The sequence below is a fragment of the Pogoniulus pusillus genome, chromosome 40 (assembly GCF_015220805.1).
Source record: "Pogoniulus pusillus isolate bPogPus1 chromosome 40, bPogPus1.pri, whole genome shotgun sequence".
NCBI lineage: Eukaryota > Metazoa > Chordata > Aves > Piciformes > Lybiidae > Pogoniulus > Pogoniulus pusillus.
Window position 1 is genome coordinate 1,687,909 of NC_087303.1, and position 23,407 is coordinate 1,711,315.

A 23,407-nucleotide genomic window follows, 5' to 3' on the forward strand; every position below is an offset into this window, starting at 1 on the left:
CCTCTGCCACTTCAAACCCATTCCTCCTCCTCCTCCTGTCATCCATAGACCTTGTCAATAGTCCCTCCCCAGCCTTCCTGCAGCCCCCTTCAGATCCTGCAAGGTCACTCCAAGGTCTCCTCCAAGCCTTCTCTTCTCCAGGCTGCACAGCCCCAACTCTCTCAGCCTGTGCTCAGAGCAGAGCTGCTGCAGCCCTCTCAGCATCTTGGTGGCCTCCTCTGGACTGGCTCCAACACTTCCATGTCCTGCTGGGGGCTCCAGAGCTGCCCCCAGGACTGCAGGTGGGGTCTGAGGAGAGCAGAGCCAAGGGGCAGAATCCCCTCCCTTGCCCTGTGCCCACACTGCTCTTGCTGCAGCCCAGCACAGGGTTGTGTCTGGGCTGCACTCACACTGCAGGCTCCTGTGGAGCTTTGCATCAGTCCAGACCCCCAGGTGCTGTTCCTCAGAGCTGCTCCAGCTCACATTGAGCTTTGCACACCCCCAGACCCCCAGGTCCTGTTCCTCAGAGCTGCTCTCAGCCATTCTCTGCCCAGCCTGGAGTTGTGCTTGGGATTGCACCCACCCAGGAGCAGGACCTTCCACTTGGCCTCGTTGAATGTCCTGAGCTTTGTGGGTTGTTGTTTATTTTCTCTCCTTTCCCTAGATGAGGAGCTGGAATCCCACAGCCTAGAGGACACCAAGGACACCAGGAGTGAAGAGCAAAGTGGTAAGAGCCCAACTTGCTTTAGCCAGCCCAAAGGACCTCCAAGGTCAGGGTTGCAATGTAATCTTGTGGCCAAGAAGGCCAATGGCATCCAGGGGTGCAAGAAGGAGACTGTGGCCAGCAGGCTGAGGGAGGTTCTCCTGCCCCTGTGCTCTGCCCTAGTGAGGCCACAGCTGGAGGACTGGGTCCAGATCTGGGGTCTCCAGATCAAGAAGGACAGGAACTTGCTGGGGAGGGCACAGCAAAGGGCTACAAAGATGAAGAAGGGATCTGGAGCAGCTCTGTGAGGAGGAAAGGCTGAGTTGGGGCTGTTGAGGCTGGAGAAAAGCAGCCTGAGGGGGTCTGAGCAGTGCTGAGCAACACTTCGAGGGTGGGTGGCAGCAGGATGGGGCCAGGCTGGTGTCAGTGGTGCCCAGTGCCAGGACAAGGGGCAATGGGCACAGAGTGGAACAGGAGAAGTTCCATCTGAGCATGAGGAGGAGCTTCTGGAACTGAAGGGTGCTGAGCCCTGGAGCAGGCTGCCCAGAGATGTGCTGGAGTCTCCTTCCCTGGACACTTTCCAGGCCTGTCTGATTGTGTTCCTGTGTGACCTGAGCTAGATTGGGTGGTCCTGCTCTGGCAGGGGGGGGTTGGACTCGATCCTCTCTGTGGGTCCCTTCCAACCCCTGACATCCTGGGATCCTGGGATCTCCCATGGGGACAACTCCCATCCCCATCCCTCATCCCATCCTGGACCACAGAGAGGGATCCAATCCTCTCAGCAGAGCCTGAAAGGAGCAGGGGAGAGAAGGCAGGGCAGAAAGAGCCTGGAGAGAGGGCAGGAAGCCAATCCTGGCCCAGAGGAAGCCACCCGAGGGAGGACTCTCAGGGTGGGAGGCCGGAAGGATGCACAGCCCCAGCCCAGGGACCAGCAGCACCAGAGCTTGCCGTGGTGGCCAGGACCCCACCCCTGCTTTTTCCTCAAGGACTAGCTCCGTGGGCCAGGAAGGGCAGATCTGTTTCCTCTCCAGTCCCCCTCCCTGCCTCTCTTTCCATCTCCCCTTCCGCCCCGGCGCAGGAAAGCAGCGCTCCTGTCCCAGCGGCCGGGGATGGAGCAGCCAGGAGCTTCCTGCCCGCATGGGAAAACAGCTCCTGCTGGCACAGCCCAGCCTGGGACAGCTTCCTGCATCATCCTCTCGCTCCAGAGCTCGGGAAGGGCTGGGCTCACCCCAGCGATGCTTGGCTCATGAGGTGCCTGCCCCGCCGGGGACCCACCGCAGCGTCCTGGCTGTTGGCTGGTGGAGACCACAGGGGTTGGGGGCTGTGGGGTGTGGGTGGCTCCAGGCAGCTCCGTGTGGGCTTGGGCTGTGCTGAAAGCAGGAGCACCCCAAGCATTGCTCTGCTGCTTTGCTCCTCTCAGCAATCTGAGGGCTCCTTTGTTCAGCTTCCTGGTGTTTGTGGGAAGCCTCATCCAGGGGTTCACCTCTGGCTGACATCCAGCACCCTTGGGTGTCTCCTGAGTCATCTCCAGTTGTTGGTTCTGTGCCTACCAAAACCTGGGCAGCACTGGCAGGGTTGGGTCCCAGCTGCTTGCAGGGACCAGAGTCGAGGCCAAGAGCATCTTGGCTTGGGTCAGTAGGAGCAGGGCAGGGATTGTGCCCCTGGACTCAGCACTGGTGAGGCCAAATCCTGCGTTCAGTTTTGGTCCCCTTGCTCCAAGAAGGACATTGAGGGACTGGAGCAGGTCCAGAGAAGGGCAACAAAGCTGAGGAAGGGTCTGGAGAGCAGGGCTGGGGAGGAGCAGCTGAGGGAGCTGGAGGGGTGTTTAGTCTGGAGAAGAGGAGGCTGAGGGGAGACTTTCTTGCTCTCTACAGCTCCCTGAGAGGAGGTTGGAGCCAAGTAGAGGTTGGTCTCTTCCCCTAAGGACCAAGTCACAGAAAGAGAGGAAATGGCCATGAGGAACAATTTCTTCCCTTAAAGGGTTGTCAAGCCCTGGTCCAGGCTGCCCAGGGCAGGAGTGGAGTTTCCATCCCTGGAGGGACTGAAGAGCTGTGGAGCTGAGGTGCTGAGGGCTGTGCTTTGGGGATGCTCTGAGCCCTGGCTTAGGGGTTGGACTCCACGATCTGAAAGTTCTCTTCCTCTCCTATGAGCACAGCCTGAAAGAGTTGGGGCTGTGCAGGCTGCAGCAGAGGAGGCTCCCAGGGGACCTTCTGGTGGCCTGCCAGCATCTGAAGGGGGCTCCAAAAAAGCTGGGGAGGGACTTTTGAGGCTGTCAGGGAGTGGCAGGACCGGGGGGGATGGAGCAAAGCTGGAGGTGGGGAGAGTGAGGCTGGAGGTGAGGAGGAAGTGATTGAGCAGGAGAGTGGTGAGAGGCTGGAATGGGTTGCCCAGGGAGGTGGTTGAGGCCCCATGGCTGGAGGTGTTTGAGCTGGCTGAGGCTGTGTGCAGCCTGCTCTAGGGTAGGGTGTCCCTGGGCATGGCAGGGGTTGGCACTGCCTGCTCCTTGTGCTCCCTTCCAACCCTGCGTGATTCTATGCTTCCAACCCACAGGACTCTGCAGCTCTCTAAGCAGGCAGCAGAGGAGCAGCTCCCCCCGTGGGTGCTGCAGTTGGAAGCGGGGGGGGGAGGCAGAGGGGAGCGGAATGTGGCTTCGTGGCTGGCTGGGGCTGGGGCTGGAGGTGATGCTGAGCCCAAGGCCACCCTGAGGACTTTGGCTCTCGCCTGTCACAGCCCTGCCAAGCATTTAAACACCCTGCCCGTGCTCATTAGCATCTGCCTGCTGGTGGTAATTGTTGTTAATGGTTCTAACTGGTTCTGTTATGAGCCTTGCGCGATGGCTTCGAGCCCTGGGTCTGTTTTGACACTAAATCACGGCTCAGCCTCTCGCCTCGGGAGAAGTGGGCTGCGTTTCAAGAGGGAAAGGTTATCGCCGTGCCAGGAACCCCCCCGCTCCCCCCTCCTCGTGCCTCTGCTCATTCGTGCTTCTGTCCAAGTGGACTAAGGGTGAGCAGGAGCTGCTGGAAGTCCTTGAGCAGAGAGCTGGGCTGCCAGGAGGGAGGGAGGGCAGGGGCTCGCTGATGGCTCCATCGCACGGCTGGAACCCCCGGACCAGCGCTTGGCTGAGGGACAGCTTATTGTTTCCAGGTTCTCAGGATGCCACCATGCTGGAGCAACCCCACGAACCCAGCTGAGAGCTGTAGGATGCTCCTGCTGCGCCTCCTCACCCCTCCCCTCCTCAGTGGCTCCGCTCAAGGCTGCTTTAATCCCTCGCCTTCTGCTCTGGTCGGGGCTGCCGCAGCGGTGTGAGCTTCCCAGCCACAACCAAGCAGAGCAAAATTCCTCTGCTGAGAAGATGATATAAAAGAAAAAGAAGCCTCTCAGCCAGTCCCCTGCGCTCACCCAGGCAGGAGGCTTCGACTCGCAGCAGTGGAAGCCCCTGAGCTGCTGTGGCTGTCATTAGATGGCAGCTCCGAGGAGCTTCCCCAGCACCGCGGCTGCCGCAGAGGGGCTTTGGGCTGGATCGAGCCTCTGCCGCAGCCTCTGCTCAGGGGCTGCTCAGGCTGCGGAAGCAAATGATGCTCTTGTCACATCTGGCTGGTTTTGCTAATGACCCCGAGGCTCATAAACAGGGGAGCAGGAGCTCGTCCCACTTCCATCAGGGTAGATCAGCAGCGCTGGCATCACGGCTCAGCCCCCAGAGCCCGGCCGGGGCACGGGAGGCTTTCTGAACGCAGCTGGGGGAGCAGAATTAACACTGGGGAGTGCAGAGGGCCTGGGGTGTCTTGTCTGGATCCTGCCCACATCCCACCCAGCCCAGGTCCAGAGTGTCACAGCCACTCAGCATCCCCTGTGGAGGCTGCAGAGTGAAGTTCCCTGGGTGTGGTCTGATCTTCAAGGGATGAACCAGAGCCAGGGTCCCCTTTCAGGTAGGTGACACAAACAAATGGACTGCTTTTGAAGCTGAGGCTGGGAATGAGGTGTAGAGCCCACCCCTGCTTTGACCATGAGTTATCTTCCTCCTCTTGGTGCATCTTCCTCCTCTGTAGCAATGGATTCTGACCTTGTGAAGGCAGAGCTGGGAGGGAGGGCTGAGACCTTGCATCTGAGCAGCTGGCAGTGCTGGGGAATGCTGCACAAGCTCCCGGCAGCAGAAACCTTCCTGTGGGGTGGAAAATGCTCTTGTTCTCAGTATCACATCCTGGCTGATGCTCACAGCTGCAGTCTCTGCCTTACCAACAGATTCTCCATCCTCCACTCCTCGGCAAGGTGGCCAAATGCATCCAAGGGCTTCTTGTTCCTCTCCTAAGCAGGAAGGAGCAGATGTGGGACAGGGTTCAGTGTTCAGTGTTTGAGTCTGGGGAGCTGCAGTATGAGGAAGACAGTGAGGAGCTGAAGTGGGGCCAGAGAAGAGCAACAAAGCTGCTGAAGAGTTTGGAGAACAGAGCTGGTGAGGAGAGGAACCAGAATGGTTCAGCCTGGAGAAGAGGAAGCTGAAGAGAGACCTCATTGCTCTCTACAGCTCCCTGAAAGGAGGCAGGAGCCAGGTGAGGGTTGGACTCTTCTGCCAAGGAACAAGCAAGAGGGCAAGAGAAATGGCCTCAAGTTGCACCAGAGGAGTTTTGGTTGGACACAAGGAAATATTTCCTTGCTGCCAGAGCAGTCAGGCACTGGCACAGGCTGCCCAGGGAGGTGCTGGAATCCTCAGCCCTGCAGGTGTTCAAGAACCCTGTGGCCATGGCAACTGAGGACAGGGTTTGGTGGCCATGGTGGCGTTGGGCTGCTGCTGGGGCTGGATGGCCACGAAGATCTTTTCCAACCCAAACAATTCTCCTATCCCATGAACTCCCAGTCCACTCCATACCACCAGAGCAGCCTTTCCCCAGCCTCCTCTCACAGAGGGCAGCAGCAGCAGCTCCACACCAGGCACCACATCCCCTCTCTCTCAGGTTATCCTCCTCATTGCCACATTGTCCTCACTCCTTCCCATAATGACCTTTTCATCTTAATTACACAACAATCTCCTGGCTCCTTCCAAGGCTGCCTCTTGCCTCCTCCTCACAGATATTTCCTCTGCCTCCAGTTCATAACCTCTGGTTCCTGCACTTAGCACAAGCTTAAATAACTCAGCAGCTCCTACTCCTCCTATTCCCACCACAATCTTCTCCTCACCACTCTCTGCTCCCCCTTTAATACTTTCCAAAGGCTGCAGACCTACTTCTTGGGTTGGGTTGAGTTGGGTTGGGATTTTTTTTCCCCCACTCCCAGCCTTTCTATTTAAGTTCCCCAAGTCCCTGAGTCATTCCAGTTGCTCCCCACTGGGCCATTAACCCTCTCTGTAATGTCCTTTTTCATATTTAGGTGATCAAAGCTGGGCACAACACTCCAGATGCAGCCTTATCACTCGGTCCCTTACACCATATTAGAAGCATTTCCTCCACCATCTGCTTGGTTTTTATATATAGATCTATTTTGGGGGGGGTTGTTGATGCTTTCTGGGCTTGGTGCAGCCTCCTGGCAGAGCCACGTGGACCACTGGTACAAGCTCAGTGCTCACAACTCCCCCTCCTTGCAAAACCTGGCTTTAATTATCCACATCATGGAGATGGCCATGTTGTGGCATCTGGATTCCCAGGATCCCAGGGTAACAGGGGTGGGCTCCTGGCCACCACGGCAAGCTCTGGTGCTGCTGGTCCCTGGGCTGGGGCTGTGCATCCTTCCGGCCTCCCGCCCTGAGAGTCCTCCCTCGGGTGGCTTCCTCTGGGCCAGGATTTGCTTCCTGCCCTCTCTCCAGGCTCTTTCTGCCCTGCCTTCTCTCCCCTGCTCCTTTCAGGCTGTGCTGAGAGGATTGGATCCCTCTCTGTGGTCCAGGATGGGATGAGGGATGGGGATGGGAGTTGTCCCCATGGGAGATCCCAGGATCCCAGGATGTCAGGGGTTGGAAGGGACCCACAGAGAGGATCGAGTCCAACCCCCCCTGCCAGAGCAGGACCACCCAATCTAGCTCAGGTCACACAGGAACACAATCAGACAGGCCTGGAAAGTGTCCAGAGAAGGAGACTCCACAACCTCTCTGGGCAGCCTGTGCCAGGCTCTGGGAGCCTGAGATCCTTCAGTACACAGATGGCAGCAGGCAGGAGGAGAGGTGGGTGCTGAGGTTCCTTCGTGGTCACCTCACTAAGGCCACCCACCACAGGACAGACTTGTTCAGGTTGGCAAAGACCTGGGAGTGGATGGGCTTGGAGCTCTCTTCCAGCCTGCTTGACTCTAGGATTCTATGAAATGATAGGACAAGAGGAAATGGCCTCAAGTTACATCAGAAGAAGTTTAGATTGGACCACAAGAAGCAATTTCTTCCCCCAAAAGGGTTGTCAAGGCCGGACCCAGGCTGCCCAGGGCAGCAGTGGAGTCCCCATCCCTGGAGGGGTTTCAAAGCCCTGGGAATGTGCTGCTGGTTTAAGCACCAAGCTTGGTGCTCGAGCTCCATGACCTGGAAGGTCTCTTCCAACCCAAACATTTCCATGATGCTCTGAAACGAGGATCTTAGCAGACCTCTCTCCCCCTCACCAACCTCATGGACTCATAGAATCAGGCAGGGTTGGAAGGGAGCACAAGGAGCAGGCAGTGCCAACCCCTGCCATGCCCAGGGACACCCTACCCTAGAGCAGGCTGCACACAGCCTCAGCCAGCCTGGCCTCAAACACCTCCAGCCATGGGGCCTCAGCCACCTCCCTGGGCAACCCCTGCCAGCCTCTCACCACTCTCCTGCTCAACAACTTCCTCCTCACCTCCAGCCTCACTCTCCCCACCTCCACCTTTGCTCCATTTCCCCACTCCTGCTACTCCCTGACAGCCTCAAAAGTCCCTCCCCAGCTTTTTTGGAGCCCCCTTCAGATCCTGGCAGGCCACAAGAAGGTCCTCTGGGAGCCTCCTCTGCTCCATCCTGCACAGCCCCAACTCTTTCAGGCTGTGCTCACAGCAGAGCTGCTGCAGCCTCTGAGCATCCTCCTGGCCCTGCTCTGGACACTCTCCAGCATCTCCACAGCCCTCTTGTCCCAGGGGCTCCAGAGCTGGATGCAGGACTCCAGGTGGGGTCTCAGCAGAGCAGAGCAGAGGGGGAGAATCCCCTCCCTGGCCCTGCTGGCCACACTGCTGCTGCTGCAGCCCAGGCTCTGCCTGGCTTTCTGGGCTGCAAGTGCACACTGCTCACTGCACCTCCTCAGCCTCCATCTCATTCCCTATCCCCCTGACTTTGCCTTTTTTCGTGGGGGGGGGCACACACAGGACAGCTGTTCCCAGATGCTCTCCAAGGGGACTACTCTAACTACTACCAGGGCTTGTGGGACTGCAGCGCTGAGCATCCGGACGAGCTCTCCTTCCACCGTGGGGACCTCATCTACATCCTAAGCAAGGTAAGAACACGAGGCTGAGGCTCAAATCCAAGCTTCAAACCTGATGAAATTGGGGGAGGGAAGGGGAGAAATATCAAGGTTTGGGGTTGAAGCAGCAACTTAGTGGAGGGGGGAATCAGGGGGCCAGGGACCAGCCGCACGGGAACCTGTCCCTGGCCTCCCGATCCCCCCCTCCTAGGTTGTCCCAGGGCCACCCATCCCATTTTAAATGCCCCCCCCCCGCCCCAAGCAAGATTCTTTCCTCTCATTGTTTGTTCTTTGCTCGTGGTGATGGAATCTGGACGTGCTTTTTGCTCAGGTAGTAGCAGGGTAATTGAGTTGCTCAACCAGGTGTGACCGAAAGCTCCCTCTGGCAAGGTGAATAAATTAAGGCTTTGCATGAACTGCTCTGCTGGGGGTGAGGAGGGGACAGACACACGAAAACAAAGCCACCAGCTTCTGTGACCCTCTCTTTCTAACCCTCTTTGTCCCCCTCAGGCTTCCTAAACTGGTCCTTGCTGGATTGTGGTGGATCTGGCTGGGGAAGGAGGTGTGTGTGGGGGGGGTGTTTCATGGGGTGTGTTTTGCAATGCATGGCCTAGCATGGGAACAGTCATGGGTTTGGTGTGGGTGAGGTCTGGGGGTGCAGGAGCTGTGAGGGACTTGTTTGGGCTCTTCCTTGGTTGGCAATTCAAGTTTGGACCCCAAGAACAGTGATGAATTTGGGGGGGAGTTGTGTGAATGAGGTTTTGTGGTGAGCTTTGCACCCCAGCATGGTGCAGGAACCACAGTGGACTTGTTGGGGCTCTTCTTTGGTTGGCAATTCACTTTGCACCCCAAATATTGTGGTGAACTTGGAGGGGGGGGGTTGGGTGTAGATGAGGTTTCGTGATGAGCTTTGTACCCCAGTAGAGTGCAGGAACCACAGTGGACTTGTTGGGGCTCTTCCTTGGTTGGCAATTCACTTTGGACACCAGAAAGTGTGATGAACTTTGGGGGTTGGGGGAGTAGATGAGGTTTTGTGGTGAGCTTTGCATCCCTGCACGGTGAAGAAGCAGTGATGGACTTGTTTGGGCTCTTCCTTGGTTGGCAATTCACTTTGGACTCCAAAAACTGTGGTGAACTTGGGGGGGGGGGGGGGGGGGGGGGGTGTGGCAGGGATGAGGTTTTGCAACATTCTTTGCACCCCAGCCTGGTCCCTTCCAACCTGATGCACTCTGCAGTGCCCCAGTGCCCACACCTCAATCCCAGCCCACCAACAGCTGAGTGGGTTGAATCTTCCCTTGCTTGGTGCCAGCTCGAGGACACAGCTTGGAGCCCCTTCAAGGGTCCCTTCCAACCTGATGCCCTCTGCAGTGCCACGGTGCCACCACCCTGCCCACATCCCAATCCCAGCCCACCAACAGCTGAGTGGGTTGAATCTTCCCTTGCTCGGAGCCAGCTCGAGGACACAGCTTGGAGTCACTGCAGGGTTTCTGCTCTCTTCACTAGCTCCAGATTGTGACTCTTGTGCTGGTTCCTCACACGTAACCAATGAGTCCTGGGAGCTTTCCCCACCCTGTAAATCACTTCTGCGCGACAAACGCAGGGCTCGGAGTTGGGAGGGGGAGATGAGGAGAAAGAGGAGGATGAGGCTGAAGAAAGAAAAGCTTTGGAGAGGGGGTAAGGGGAGGTTGAAGGAAAAAAAACCCCAAGGTGTTTGAAGAGGCTGTTCACTCAGCTGCATTTTAATTTCCTTTTCAATCTTGTCCCAATTAATTTCGCTGAATTAATCTCGCCCCAGCCGAGGAGGCGGCGGAGAGGCTGCGGCGGCAGCGGAGCAGCAGCTTCTGTCTGCAGATGAAATAGTGGCTAATATAAAATATCCATCTGCTGTGTTTGAAACACTCCTGCTGCTGCTGCTGCTGCTGCTGCTGCTGCTGCTGCTGCTGCTGCTGCTGCTGCTGCTGCTGCTCCTCGGGTCCTGTCTGACATTTCCCAGCGCCGGCAGCAGGGATGCAGAACCACCGAAGTCATCTTCTCTTCTCCTAGGGCAGGCTGAAAGAGTTGGGGCTGTGCAGGCTGCAGCAGAGGAGGCTCCCAGGGGACCTTCTGGTGGCCTGCCAGCATCTGAAGGGGGCTACAAAAAAGCTGGGGAGGGACTTTTGAGGCTGTGAGGGAGTGCCAGGAGTGGGGGGGATGGAGCAAAGGTGGAGGTGGGGAGAGTGAGGCTGGAGGTGAGGAGGAAGTTGTTGAGCAGGAGAGTGGTGAGAGGCTGGAATGGGTTGCCCAGGGAGGGGGTTGAGGCCCCATGGCTGGAGGTGTTTGAGGCCAGGCTGGCTGAGGCTGTGTGCAGCCTGCTCTAGGGTAGGGTGTCCCTGGGCATGGCAGGGGGAGGTTGGCACTGGCTGCTCCTTGTGGTCCCTTCCAGCCCTGCCTGATTCTGTGATTCTATGATGTGGGGGCTAGTGGACAGCAGCAGCTGGAAAGGGGAAATGGTTTTTGCTTGGTAGTCACAGAAAGGCTTGAATCAGAGATTTGGTTGGCTTGGGAGAGATTTTTAAGGTCATTGAGCCAAATCTGCAGCCTAAAACCTGCCTAAATCCAGGCCAGGCTGCTGGTGCCCTTCTTGTCCACCTGGGCACCCCCTGGCTCATCTTCAGCTGCTGTCAACCAGGTCCTTTTCTGCCAGGCAGTTTCCAGCCACTCTGTCCCAAGCCTGAAGCATTCATGGAGCTGCTGTGACCCAGGAGAAGTTGGAAGGGACCTTCAAGATCCTTTAGTTTCACAGGTCAGGGACACCTGCCACCAGCCCAGGTTGTTCAAAGCCTCATCCAGCCTGGTCTGAACCACTTCCAGGGCTGAGATGTCCAAAACCTCCCTGGGCAACCTGTTCCAGTGTCTCAGCACCCTCAGAGTAAAGAACTTCTTCCCAATGTCCAAGCCAAATCCCTTGGCAGCCTCAGGGCTGTGGGCAAAGGGAGGATGGAAGATGTGTGGCAAAAGGGATGCTCGATCCTGCCTGGGGTAATGGCAGTGTTGCCACCCACCACATCCCTCCTTGGAGTGGTCCCTTCATTGGCATGTCCTCAGAGTCCCTGAGCCCTTCCCTGGGTGCTTGTGCCAGTGCTGGGAGGCTTTAATCAGGAGCCTAAGGAATTGTGATCCATGCCTTGTCCCCTGTGTGCTTGTGCCAGTGCCAGCAGCAGGAGGTTTTGACCAGGAGCTCAGGGACTTCTGGTCCCTTCCATGCCTTGTCCCTTGGGGTCTGTGCCAGCACTGGGGGGCTTTGACCAGGAGCCCAGGGAATGCCACTGTCAAGAGCTCTTCCCATCCTCTTTCCATCCTCTTTCCATCATGCCCCCTAGACCTGGCCACAGACTCCTCATTGCACCTCCAGTGCCACCAGCACCTCATCAGACCCTGGCACGACAGAGGGACAACTGGACTGGGGGGGGGTCACAGCCAGAGCTGTCTGAGCTGCAACCCCCATACCTCACCTCATCACCCCACCCAAAACCACTTTACTATAACCACTGCATCCCAGCTGGGCTAATAGAGAGGGGGATTCATTTAAGAGGGGAGGGGGAGGAAAGGAATCATCCCAGCCCACCTCATCCCCCCACTTTGCAGGGACCCCCAAACCTCTTGACTGTACCGGCTGCAGCCCAGCTGGGCTAAGAGAGAGGGGAATTCATTTAAGAGGGGGAGGATGGGGAGGAGGGAAGGAATCATCCCAGCCAAACCCCCTCCAGGCATGGTGTCTGCAGCCGTGTCCCTGTCACCGGTGCCTCGTCCCCTGGCTGAGTGATTTGTAGGTTATGATAATTATTTGAATGCAGCTCGACTTCCTATTTTAAGTGGGCTTAGTTGGATGTGACAAGCAGGCCATAAAACCGGATAAGTTAATTCCCTCAATTGCTTTCCATGGAAGCAGGGGAGGGGGGGAGAAAAGGAGGGAAAGGGGAGGGGGGAGCCTGCCTGCCGTACCCCAGCCCCTGAGCCAAAGGAGTGTGGTGACATCTAGTGGCATCTTTGGCCTGGGCTTTGGGGCTGGCTTGTCGGTGGGAAGAAGGGAATAAGGCTATGGGGTGGCTGTGGTGCTGTGGCTGTGTGTGTGTGTCCGTCCCCCCCCCCCCCATTCGCTGTGCATTGAACCTTGTGTGTGATGAGAGCAGTCAGAGCTCAGCTCAGCCCCCCCCAGCAATCCCAGGGAGTCTCTTTGGTGGGTTGTGGAGATTGAGAGAATGGTTTAGGTTGGAGGGGAGCCTGAAGATCAACCAGTTCCAGACCCCCACCATAGACAAGGACCCCTTCCACCAGCCCTGCTTGCTGCAAGGCTTCATCCAACCTGACCTTGACCACCTCCAGGGAGGGCACAGCCACAGCCTCCCTGGGCAACCTGTGCCAGTGTCTCCCCACCCTCACTGCCAAGAATCTCTTCCTAACCTCTAATCTAAATCTGCCCTCCTCATGCTTCAAATTGTGCCCCCACACACACACACACATCCTCCTCCGTCCCCACCAGGGGTCTTGATGGTGTTTGGCTCCCCATTAATAACCCCCTCCGGGAGGCTCCTGGCTTGGGACAGCAGCGGGGTCAGCTGGAAGGCAACGGTCACCCTCCGGTCAAATTCAAGCGAGGAGCATCCTTCCCCTGCCGGCCCCTCAGCTCCCCCCCCCAGCAGGAACCAATCGTCCAGAACAAGCCCCTGGCAGCCTCATTCCTCCCAGGTAATTTTTATAAATGAGGGGACAGCCTCTGCTGGTGAGGACAAAAGGGGGAGGCAGCTCCCGAGCCTGCCCAGCACCCAGGCGGCTCCCAGCCGACGGCCCCGGAGCGGCGCCGGCCGCGGGGGTTCGTCTGCACCTCCCTGAGCCTGCAGCCCAGAGCCTGCCCCGGCTCGGAGGGCTCACCCACGCCACCCTCCCGAGGCAGCTCACATCGTCCCACGGCCTTCGGGAACCCTCAGATAGTGACCTGTGCGTGGGGGACTCAACTCAACGCCCCTGATGCTGCAGCCCAAACTGTGCCTTATCCATGGGGGCTTATCCTCAGTGCTGCAGCCCAAAGTGTGCCTCCTCCATGGGGATTTATCCTCAGTGCTGCAGCCCAAACTGTGCCTTATCCATGGGGATTTATCCTCAGTGCTGCAGCCCAAACTGTGCCTTATCCATGGGGATTTATCCTCAGTGCTGCAGCCCAAATTGTGCCTCATCCATGGGGATTTATCCTCAGTGCTGCAGCCCAAATTGTGCCTTATCCGTGGGGATTTATCCTCAGTGCTGCAGCCCAAAGTGTGCCTTATCCGTGGGGATTTATCCTCAGTGCTGCAGCCCAAAGTGTGCCTTATCCATGGGGATTTATCCTCAGTGCTGCAGCTCAAATTGTGCTTCATCCATGGGGATTTATCCTCAGTGCTGCAGCCCAAATTGTGCCTCATCCATGGGGATTTATCCTCAGTGCTGCAGCCCAAATTGTGCCTCATCCACAGGGATTCACCTCACAGCCCTGATGCTGCAGCCCAAATTTTGCCCCATCCATGGGGGTTTATCCCCAGTGCTGCAGCCCAAATTGTGCCCCACTCACAGACACTCACCTCACATTCCTGATGCTGCATCCCAAATTGTTCTACATCCATGAGGATTTATCCCCAGTGCTGCATCCCAAAGTTTGCCTCATTTGTGGGGTCTCTCCCAATTATCCCTGATGCTGCAATCCCAAAGTTTGTCCCATTCATGAGGACCCATCCCCAGTGCTGCATCCCAAGTTTTCCTCTCCATCCATGGGGACTCCTCTGCATGGCCCCAGTGCTCCATCCCAATCTTTACCCCATCCAGGAGGATTCATCTACACATCCTCAATGCCACCTCCTAAATTTTCCCCCAGCCCCACTGCTTCTCCCTCCTCAACCTCCATACCTGCTGCCCTCCACACTGGGTGACCTGGATCCTCATGGATCTCTTGATCCCCATGAATCAGAGTCACTCACAGGGCAGGAATGATGGGAATGGATTAAAGCTTGAGGAAGGCAGATTTAGAGTGGAGATGAGGGAGAAGTTCCTGACAGTGAGGGTGAGGAGGACACTGGCACAGGCTGCCCAGGGAGGCTGTGGTTGCCCCCTCCCTGGAGGTGTTCAAGGCCAGGCTGGGTGAGGCCTTGGGCACCCTGGGTTGGTGGGAGGTGTCCTGGCCCATGGCAGGGGGGTTGGAACTGGCTGATCTTGAAGGTCCCTTCCAACCCTTCCCCCATGGCAGGGAAGGGTGGGACTAGGAGGATCTTCAAGGACCCTTCCAACCCAACCCATTCTATGACTCTCTGAATGCTCACAGCAGGGACAATGTTGTGGCCTCATCCTTGTGGTCCTGGCACCCCCAATGCCACCCTTGATGACCTTGGGGTGCTGCTGAGATGGTGCCTCTCAGCTTCTGAACTTCTGGGGGGGCAGACTGGTTCTGCTTGGGGGTTGGGGTTAAGATTTGGGATTCACAGAGCCACAGAGTGGGCTGGGTTGGAAGGGTCCCCAGGCAGGATGTGGCTTCTGCTCCTATATGGAATCATGGAATGGATTGGCTTGGAAGGGTCATCAAGGTCAGCCAGTTCCAACCCACTGCCATGGGCAGGGACACCTCCCTCTAGCCCAGATTGCTCAGAGCCTCACCCAACCTGGCCTGGAACACCTCCAGGGAGGAGGCATCCACAGCACCAAGGGCAACCTGTGCCAGTGTCTCCTTACCCTCACTGCCAAGAATTTCTTCCTACCCCACTTCCAACCTCCTCTCTTCCTACTCTACTCTCAGCCTCCTCTCTTCCTACTTCAGTCTCAACCTCCCTTCTTCCTGCTCTACTCTCAACCTCCCCTTTTCCTGCTCCACTCTCAACCTCCCCTTTTCCTGCTCCACTCTCAACCTCCCCTTTTCCTGCTCCACTCTCAACCTCCCCTTTTTCCTACCCCACTCTCAACCTCCCCTTTTCCTACCCCACTCTCAACCTCCCCTTTTCCTACTCCACTCTCAACCTCCCCTCTTCCTACCCCACTCTCAACCTTCCCTTTTCCTACTCCACTCTCAACCTCCCCTCTTCCAGCTCCAAGCCCTGTCCCCTTGTCCTGTCACTCCCAGCCCTTGCCCAGAGTCTGTCCCCAGCTCAAAGCCTCACCCAATCTGCCCCCAGGGCAGGGCCCATCCACAGCCCTCCCTGCCAACCTGTTCCAACTGTCCCAGGAAGAAAGAACTCCTCCCTGCTCTCCAGTTTGCAATGAGCCCTCCTGAAGCTTCAGAGATGTTCTCTGAGCCTTTCTTCTCTTGCAGGGGGATTTATAATGAATGCTGCTAAAGACTCTGCCTTTGACAGAGGTAATAATAAATTCACGGCTAAAGACAGGAGTTTAATTCCTCAGACCCTCCAATACTGCACAGAATAAACTCCATCCATCAGCCAGTAATTTTTTACCACATAAATCTTCAAAACGAACCAGCAGAGGCTGTTGAGGCTGAAATATTGGGAATTTATGAGATGTTCCCACTGGTAGGATCCCATTCCGGAGGTTTCCATTCGAATATATTATGGGTGAGGGAGAGGTGGGGACAGGGGGAGGGAGGGAGGGAGGGAGGGGGAATTTGTGTCTTTAAATGTGACAATCTTTCTGGTTTCCCTAAGCCAAACTCCTCAGCAGCAGCTCCTCCAGAGCCAAAGCTGCCCTTAGAAATAAGGAGGAGGATGGTGAGGGGCTGGAGAAGGGCAGCAAAGATGGGGAAGGGTCTCAGCAGCAGCAACTCCAGAGCCAGTTCTGCCCTTAGAAATAAGGAGGAGGATGTCGAGGGGCTGGAGAAGGGCAGCAAAGCTGGGGAAGGGTCTCAGCAGCAGCAACTCCAGAGCCAAATCTGCCCTGAGTATTCCTAGGAAGGACATTGAGGGACTGGAGTGGGTCCAGAGAAGGGCAACAAAGCTGGGGAAGGGTCTCAGCAGCAGCAGCTCCAGAGCCAGCTCTGCCCAGGTTGTTCCAAAGGACACTGAGGGGCTGGGAGTGTGATCGAAGTTCACATTGGGTGCTTCTGTGTTCCACAACCTCCCTGGGCAACCTGTGCCAGTGTCTCATCACCCTCAGCCTGTGCCAGTCTCTCACCATCCCCAACCTGTGCCAGTCTCTCCCCACCTTCACTGCAAATAACTTCTTCCTCACATCCACTTTCAATCTCCCCTCTGCCACTTCAGAACCATTCCTCCTCCTTCTCTCATCACCAGCCCTTGTCAAGAGTCCCTCCCCAGCCCTCCTGTAGCCACCTTCAGCTACTCCAAGGCCACTCCAAGGTCTCCTGGAAGCCCTCTCCTCTCCAAGCCGCAGAGCCCCAAGTCTCTCAGCCTGCCCTCAGAGCAGAGCTGTTGCTCTGAGCATCTTCATGGCCCTCACCAGGCACAGACCCTCCCCCACTTTCCCCCTTGGGGCAATCCATCCCCACCCTCCTCCTAAAGAAGTCCTTTAACTTCTTAACACCCAACCTCTCTCCACCCTTTTGTAGTTTCAAACCTCTCTGGCCAAAAACCCACAGCCTGGAGGCTTATCTTTGTCTGAGCCTGTTGGGGTGTGTGGCTCTGTGTGTCCCCCCCCTCCTTCTTCCTTGTTTCCTTTGCTAATGGGAGGCAGCAGCAGAGAGAAGAAATCTTTGTTCATTAGAGAGAGACGGAGCTAATTAGAAACCCATCTCCCGCTTGATGAGGCACTGGTAACATTTCCACCAATTGATGGTGCTAACATTTAGAGCTCTGCTCTTGCAAAATGTCACCCACAGCCTGGTCTGCATCAGGGCCCAGCTGATGGATGGGTGGGAGCAGAACTCCTCAGCCCAGGCGGAAAACAGCCACAGTTGCCCTTTGCCGTAGCTCAGGCACCTCCTGCCCTCGGACTGGTAGCGTGGTTGGGGTTGGGAGGGACCTCCAAGATCAGCCAGTACATGGAATCATGGAATCATAGAGTAGTTGGGGTTGGGAAGGATCTCCAAGATCAGCCAGTACATAGAATCGTGGAGTGGTTGGGTTTGGAAGATATCTTCAAGATCAGCCAGTATCTAGAATCATGGAATCATAGAGTAGTTGGGATTGGAAAGGGCCTCCAAGATCAGCCAGTACCTAGAATCATGGAATCATAGAGTGGTTGGGATTGGAAGGGACCCCCAAGATCAGCCAGTACCTAGAATCATGGAATCATAGAGTAGTTGGGATTGGAAGGGACCCCCAAGATCAGCCAGTACATAGAATCATGGAATCATAGAGTGGTTGGGGTTGGAAAGGGCCTCCAAGATGATCCAGCATATAGAATCATGGAATCATAGAATGGTTGGGTTGGGAGGGACCTTTAAGGTCATCTACCACATAGAATCATGGAATCATAGAGTGGTTGGATTGGAAGGGACCCCCAAGATCAGCCAGTACATAGAATCATGGAATCATAGATTAGTTGGGGTTGGGAGGGATCTCCAAGATGATCCAGTACATAGAATCATGGAATCATAGATTGGTTGGGGTTGGGAGGGACTTTCAAGATCAACCAGTACATGGAATCATGGAATAGTTTGGATTGCAAAGGACCTCCAAGATCATCTGGTTGCAACCCCCCTGCCAAGGGCAAGGATGGAGCAGGTGCCTCAAGGCCTCAAGGCTCTTCCCCTCTACTGCCCAACCCCTCCAAAGCCTCCACTCCCAACTCTACACAAGTCCCAGTGCTTAGAGAAGACCTTCAAGGTCATCTTCCTTGTAAGGGTTCAAGAAAGGAGCAGATGTGGCACTTGGGGACATGGGTTGGTGGCTGTGGTGGGGCTGGGGTGGTGGTTGGAGGGAAGGAGCAGAGCCCAACCCCCACCTCACGCCAGCCTCCCCGCAGGGAGCTGCAGGCAGCCAAAAGCTCTCCCCTCAGCCTCCTTTTCCCCAGGCTGAACACCTCCAGTTCCCTCAGCTGCTCCTCTCCTTTCCAGACCCTTCCACAGCTACTTTGCCTTTCTCTGGCCCTGACCCAGTCCCTCAATGTCCTTCTCAGGGTGAAGGTGCCCCAAAACTGACCCCAGCACCCCGGGCCCTGTGTTCCTTCTATTCCTGAACCTGTTCAAAATGACACAGGAACCCCAGGAGCAGAGAAAAGGGAATCTGGAGGACCCTGGTGGAGAGGGGGATGGCTTTGGGTTGTCCCCTACAAGACCCTGATGTCTCATGCTGCTTTCTGCACCATCTCACCTTCAGCTCTCTTCTTTTGTTGTTGTTCTCCACTCTTTTTTCCCTCCCCTCTTTCTCACCCCCTCCCCTCCTCACCTCTCTTTTCCAAGCTGCTCCATCTGTAGAGGAACAAACATCTTCATTTTATTGCCTCTTGCTTTGTAAGGGGTGGTGGAGGAGGAGGAGGAGAAGGGAGGGGGAAGTAGTGGAATGCCTAAGTAAGACTTTAATTCCAAATTCATTTAGGCAGCAGCCATGAAGTTGTCACAAACCATAATGCAGTATTTAATTAAAATAACAGAAGTGGCTCTGGATATGTCCTGGGGTAGCCAGCACCAAGTGACAGCCTCTGCTCTCCAGCTCCTGCTCCTGCAGTGCTGCTGGCTGAGGCACAGCTGAGCTGCAGCTCAAGAGGAGCTGCTCTGAGCATCCTCCTGGCACAGGCTGCGTCTTGCTCCCTCCTACCCACCCCTTGCTGATGTGGGATCCTTGGCATGACTGTGGCTGTGTGGAGGGACCTGAGGGTCCCAGATCTGGCTTCTGGTTCTGTCCTGGGGGTCCCAGCTTTGGCTTCTGGTTCTGACCTCGAGGTCCCAATTCTGCCTCTTGGCTCTGATCCATTTTCTCTGGGGGCTATTAGTTGTCATAGAGACTGGATCTGGCCAAGACTGGGAATGGGGTTTGGGGTAGTGAGTGGGATCTGCTTCCAGTGGGTTCTTGTCCTGGGGCAGAAGGGACACCCACTGCCACTGACCACCTGTCTTGAAGTGGAGGGGAGAAGCCCCTCCTAGTGACCCAGGGCAGAGTGGGACACCAGCTCCTGTGAGCCTCTGTTCCAGTTCCCTCTCCTATCCCAGCAACAACAGCAGGTCCACCCACCCCACGAGTCCCTCACCCCCTCCCCATGACCACCTCAACCACCTCTGGAGGGTAGGGTGGGTGAGTTTAGGGTCATCAATTAATTAAGACCATAAATAATGGCAGCAGGAAGGCACCACCTTGTGCTGGGCTCAGGCTTGGCACTCTGTGGGGTGGGCATGAGGCACATTGGTAGCTCTGCAAGTTCCCAGTGGAGTCCTGGACCCATCAACCTCTGCCACATCCCCTCCACCAGGCTCCATCCCTGAGAATCCCAGAACCCAGCAGGTTGGCAGAGAGCTCCAAGCTCACCCAGCCCAACCTAGCACCCAGCCCTGCCCAACCAACCACACCATGGCACTCAGTGCCCAGCCAGGCTTGGCCTCAACACCTCCAGCCATGGGCACTGCACCACCTCCCTGGGCAACCCATTCCAGTGCCAATTACTCTCTCTGCCAACAACTTCCTCCTCACATCCAGCCTGACCCTGCCCTGCCACAGCTTCAGCCTGTCCCTGGCTGCCTGGCAGCAGAGCCCAACCCCACCTGGCCACAACCTCCCTTCTCCCAACCCAGCAGCCACCACCAGCCCCTCGCTGCCCTCCCCCTTCCCCTCCATCCCCTTTTACCTCCTCCCTCCCTCTCCCAGCTCCCACAATGCCAACCAAAGGGATGGGGAAAATAATCCTGGCTCCCTGCAGGGAAGCAGCCCGGGGGGGGTTACCCTGCAGGGCTATTTTTGCTACCATCCCCTCACGTCACCAAGCTCTGCCTGCTCTCCTGCCCCCCTCTCAGCGCAGGGGGTGTGCTGTGCAGGGGGGGGGGGGTCAGGGCTGGCTGGCTGCTGGCACACAGACGTGCCAAGGCTCGGACACGACGATCCCCAGCCCTTTTGTCACAGGTCACAGGCAGAGTTTAACTCCGAGGGCTGCTAATTTCCATCTGGGCGTCGAGTGTCAGGCACTTTAAAGGCGAAAATAATTGGCTGCGGAGCAGACTTAGGAAATGGAGTGTGTGATAAAGCAACTAAAAGCCTCTCCTGGTCCCCCCCCCCCCTCCCTCCCCTGTTTCAGGCAGCAAACAGGACAGGGATGAGCGGGAAAGGACCACACCTGAGCTTCTCCCCCCCCACACCTTTCACCCCCCACCCCTTTTTCTCCTTCCCAACCCCAACCCCAATCCTTTCCAACTTCCCCATTAAAGTTGCACCTCCAGCTCGCAAGTTTGCCCGTTGAAAAATGGTCACTTCGCTTCCTCCCTCCAACCCCCCCCCCCCCGCCCCCAAACCCAACCCCTCCTCGCTCAGAGCGCGTTATTAAAATGCTAATTTAAAAGAAAAAGGAGTTAAATATCCAGCGCTGGTGCAGTCTAATTGCAGCCATAATGAGCTCTCTAAATGTGAGTGCCCCTGACACACGGAGAGCATAAACAGCAGCGAACACATCATTAGTGCTCCCGTTCATTTATTCTGCCGACCTGCCCGTGACCCCGCGGCGGGGCTGGGGGGCTTAGAAGAGATGGGAAGAGGAGGCGGGGGGGGGTGGGGGGGGAGGAGAGTAGTTTGGGGAAGAGGAGGGGGAGAGAGGGAGCAGGTGGAACCGCCCCGCTCCTGCCCCCAGGGATGCGGGAATGGAGCAGGCAGAAGCTGCCATGGCAACGCCGGGGGATGCCGCACCCCGCCTTTGCTTTCCCTGAGCATCCCTGCATCCCACCCCCCACCCTGCACACACACACACGCACACACCCCTCCAACCCCCCCTCCAACCCCGCACCCGAACACCGGCATCGCCTCCTGGACGCTGCGTAGCCCCTGCACAACCTATCCCCCTCTGCATTACGCCTCCCTCCTGCATGCCGACCCCTCCCCAACCCCTCCTCCCCCCCCCCCCCATGTCCTCGTGGATGCTGTGTATCCCCTGCACATCCCCTGCCCTGCATCACCTTGTGGAGCCTGCGGAGCTCCTACACAACCCCCCTGCATTCCGAACCCCCCCACATTCCGAACCCCACACCCCCCGCATCACCTCATGGACCCTGCGTATCCCCTGCACCCCCCCTGCATCCCTGCATCACCTCATGGACCCTGCGTATCCCCTGCACCCCCCCTGCATCCCTGCATCACCTCATGGACCCTGCGTATCCCCTGCACCCCCCCTGCATCCCTGCATCACCTCATGGACCCTGCGTATCCCCTGCACCCCCCCCTGCATCCCTGCATCACCTCATGGACCCTGCGTATCCCCTGCACCCCCCCTGCATCCCTGCATCACCTCATGGACCCTGCGTATCCCCTGCATCCCCCCTGCATCCCTGCATCACCTCATGGACCCTGCGTATCCCCTGCATCCCCCCTGCATCCCTGCATCACCTCATGGACCCTGCGTATCCCCTGCATCCCCACTGCATCCCTGCATTTCGCCCCTCGGCATCACTTCACGGACCTTGCTCATCCCCTACACCCCCACACCCCCGTGTCACCTCACGCATCACTGACCCCACGCACCCCCTGCACAACCTCCATCCCTGCATCCCCTCTCTCCCTCCCCCTTCACCACCTCATGGACCCCCTCCCCGGGCATCCTTTGCACCCTCTCCCATTTCAGCTCACCTCAGCGACCCTGCACATCCTTCTCTCCCTTTGCAGCCCCTCATCCCTCCCCCCCCCCCCCACCTCCAAAACACCTCATGGACCCTGCGCATCCCCTCTGTGTCTCCTCATCCTCCACCTGCACCACCTCATGGATGCTTGAACGTCCCCTGCACCCCTCACACCCTCCCCCATCACCTCACGGACATCCCCACCCCACATCCCCACTGCATCTTGTGCACCCCACTTGAACTCAGCACACCCCTGGACCCTCCATGGACCTCCCCAGAAGCCTTCCCTGGACCCCACACATCTCTCCTGTGCACAGCCCCTGGACTCCTTGAACCCTCTGGACCTGTGGTGTGGGCGACTTTGGCGGGGGGGAGGGTAGCAGCCCCCAGCAATCCAGGGAGATAAGATGCTGGTTTGGGTTATTAACTTTGACCATTAAAGGTCACTTAGTCCAACCCCCCCTCTCCCTCCCCCGCACTCAGCAGGGACATCCCCAACCGGGCCAGGTCTCTCCCAGCCCAAACCAACCTGGATGGTGCCAGCCCCGGGGGGCAGCTCGCAGCAATCTGGGCAGCCTCAGGCAGGCTCTCCCCACGCTCAGGGGCAAACATTATTCTCGCACCCAACCAACCCCCCCCCCCCCTTTTATTTCCATTTTTGCACACAGAATCCCTTTTTTCTTTTCTTTTGCACCCAAATCCTCTTCTTAAATGGATTTTTGTGTGTGTGTGAACCTCCTGCTCACATCCTCCTCTTCCAGGCATTGTTTTTCTGCCCAAAGCCTTCCTTCTTTATTCTTTCCCTTCCTTTCACTTCACATCTCCCTCCTGGGGCATTTCGTTGATCTCTGCATTTCTTCGACTAAATTTGGCTTTTTGAAGTTGATTTTTATTTCTTGATTTGGATTCTTTTTAAAATCATTTTATTCTTTTTTATGGTTTCATTCAGCTTTTGATTATTTTAGTCTTTTTTCTTGATTTTCATTTTTGTTATTTTATCCTTTTTATGACTTTATTCTTTTTAGTTATCTTCTTCGTGGTTTTATTATCTTCTTCCTTTTTTTATTATCTTCTTCCTTTTTATTATCTTCTTCCTTTTTTTTATCTTCTTCCTTTTTTTTTTATCTTCTTCCTTTTTTTATTATCTTTTTCCTGTTTTTATTATCTTCTTCTTTTTTTTATTATCTTATCTATTCTTTATTATTTTATTCCTTTTAAATTGTTTTATTATTTCCAATTATTTTATTCATTTTTATTGTTTTATTATTTTTTAAATCTTTTATTCCTTTTTTTCCTTATTTAATTCTTTTTATTTTTTATTATTATTTTATTCCTTTTGATTATTTTCTTCTTTTTTATTATTTTATTCCTTTTGATTGTTTTCTTCTTTTTTATTTTATTCATTTTATTTTTATTTTATTCATTTTTTATTATTTTTTCTTTTTAAAGTATTTTAGTAATTTTTAAATATTTTCTTCTTTTTCTAAATTATTTTATTCCATTTTTGTTATTTTATTCTTTTTTATTTTATTCATTTTTTTTCTTTTAAAATTATTTTAGTAATTTTAAAATATTTTCTTCTTTTTTTAAATTATTTTATTATATTTTTGTTATTTTATTCTTTTTTATTTTATTCATTTTGATTATTTTTTCTTTTAAAATTATTTTATTAATTTTTAAATATTTTCTTTTTTTAAT

At 55.5% G+C, this 23,407-nt stretch overlaps 1 protein-coding gene across 1 annotated transcript in view; it reads left to right on the plus strand.

The window, feature by feature from the left end:
* SKAP1 (src kinase associated phosphoprotein 1) overlaps positions 1 to 23,407 on the plus strand; it is a 217,370-nt gene that overhangs the window by 181,991 nt on the left and 11,972 nt on the right. The window contains exons 11-12 of the mRNA XM_064174245.1: positions 567 to 706; positions 7,964 to 8,091. Of these exons, the coding sequence (XP_064030315.1) occupies positions 567 to 706; positions 7,964 to 8,091 (268 nt within the window). The remainder of the gene's footprint in view (positions 1 to 566; positions 707 to 7,963; positions 8,092 to 23,407) is intronic.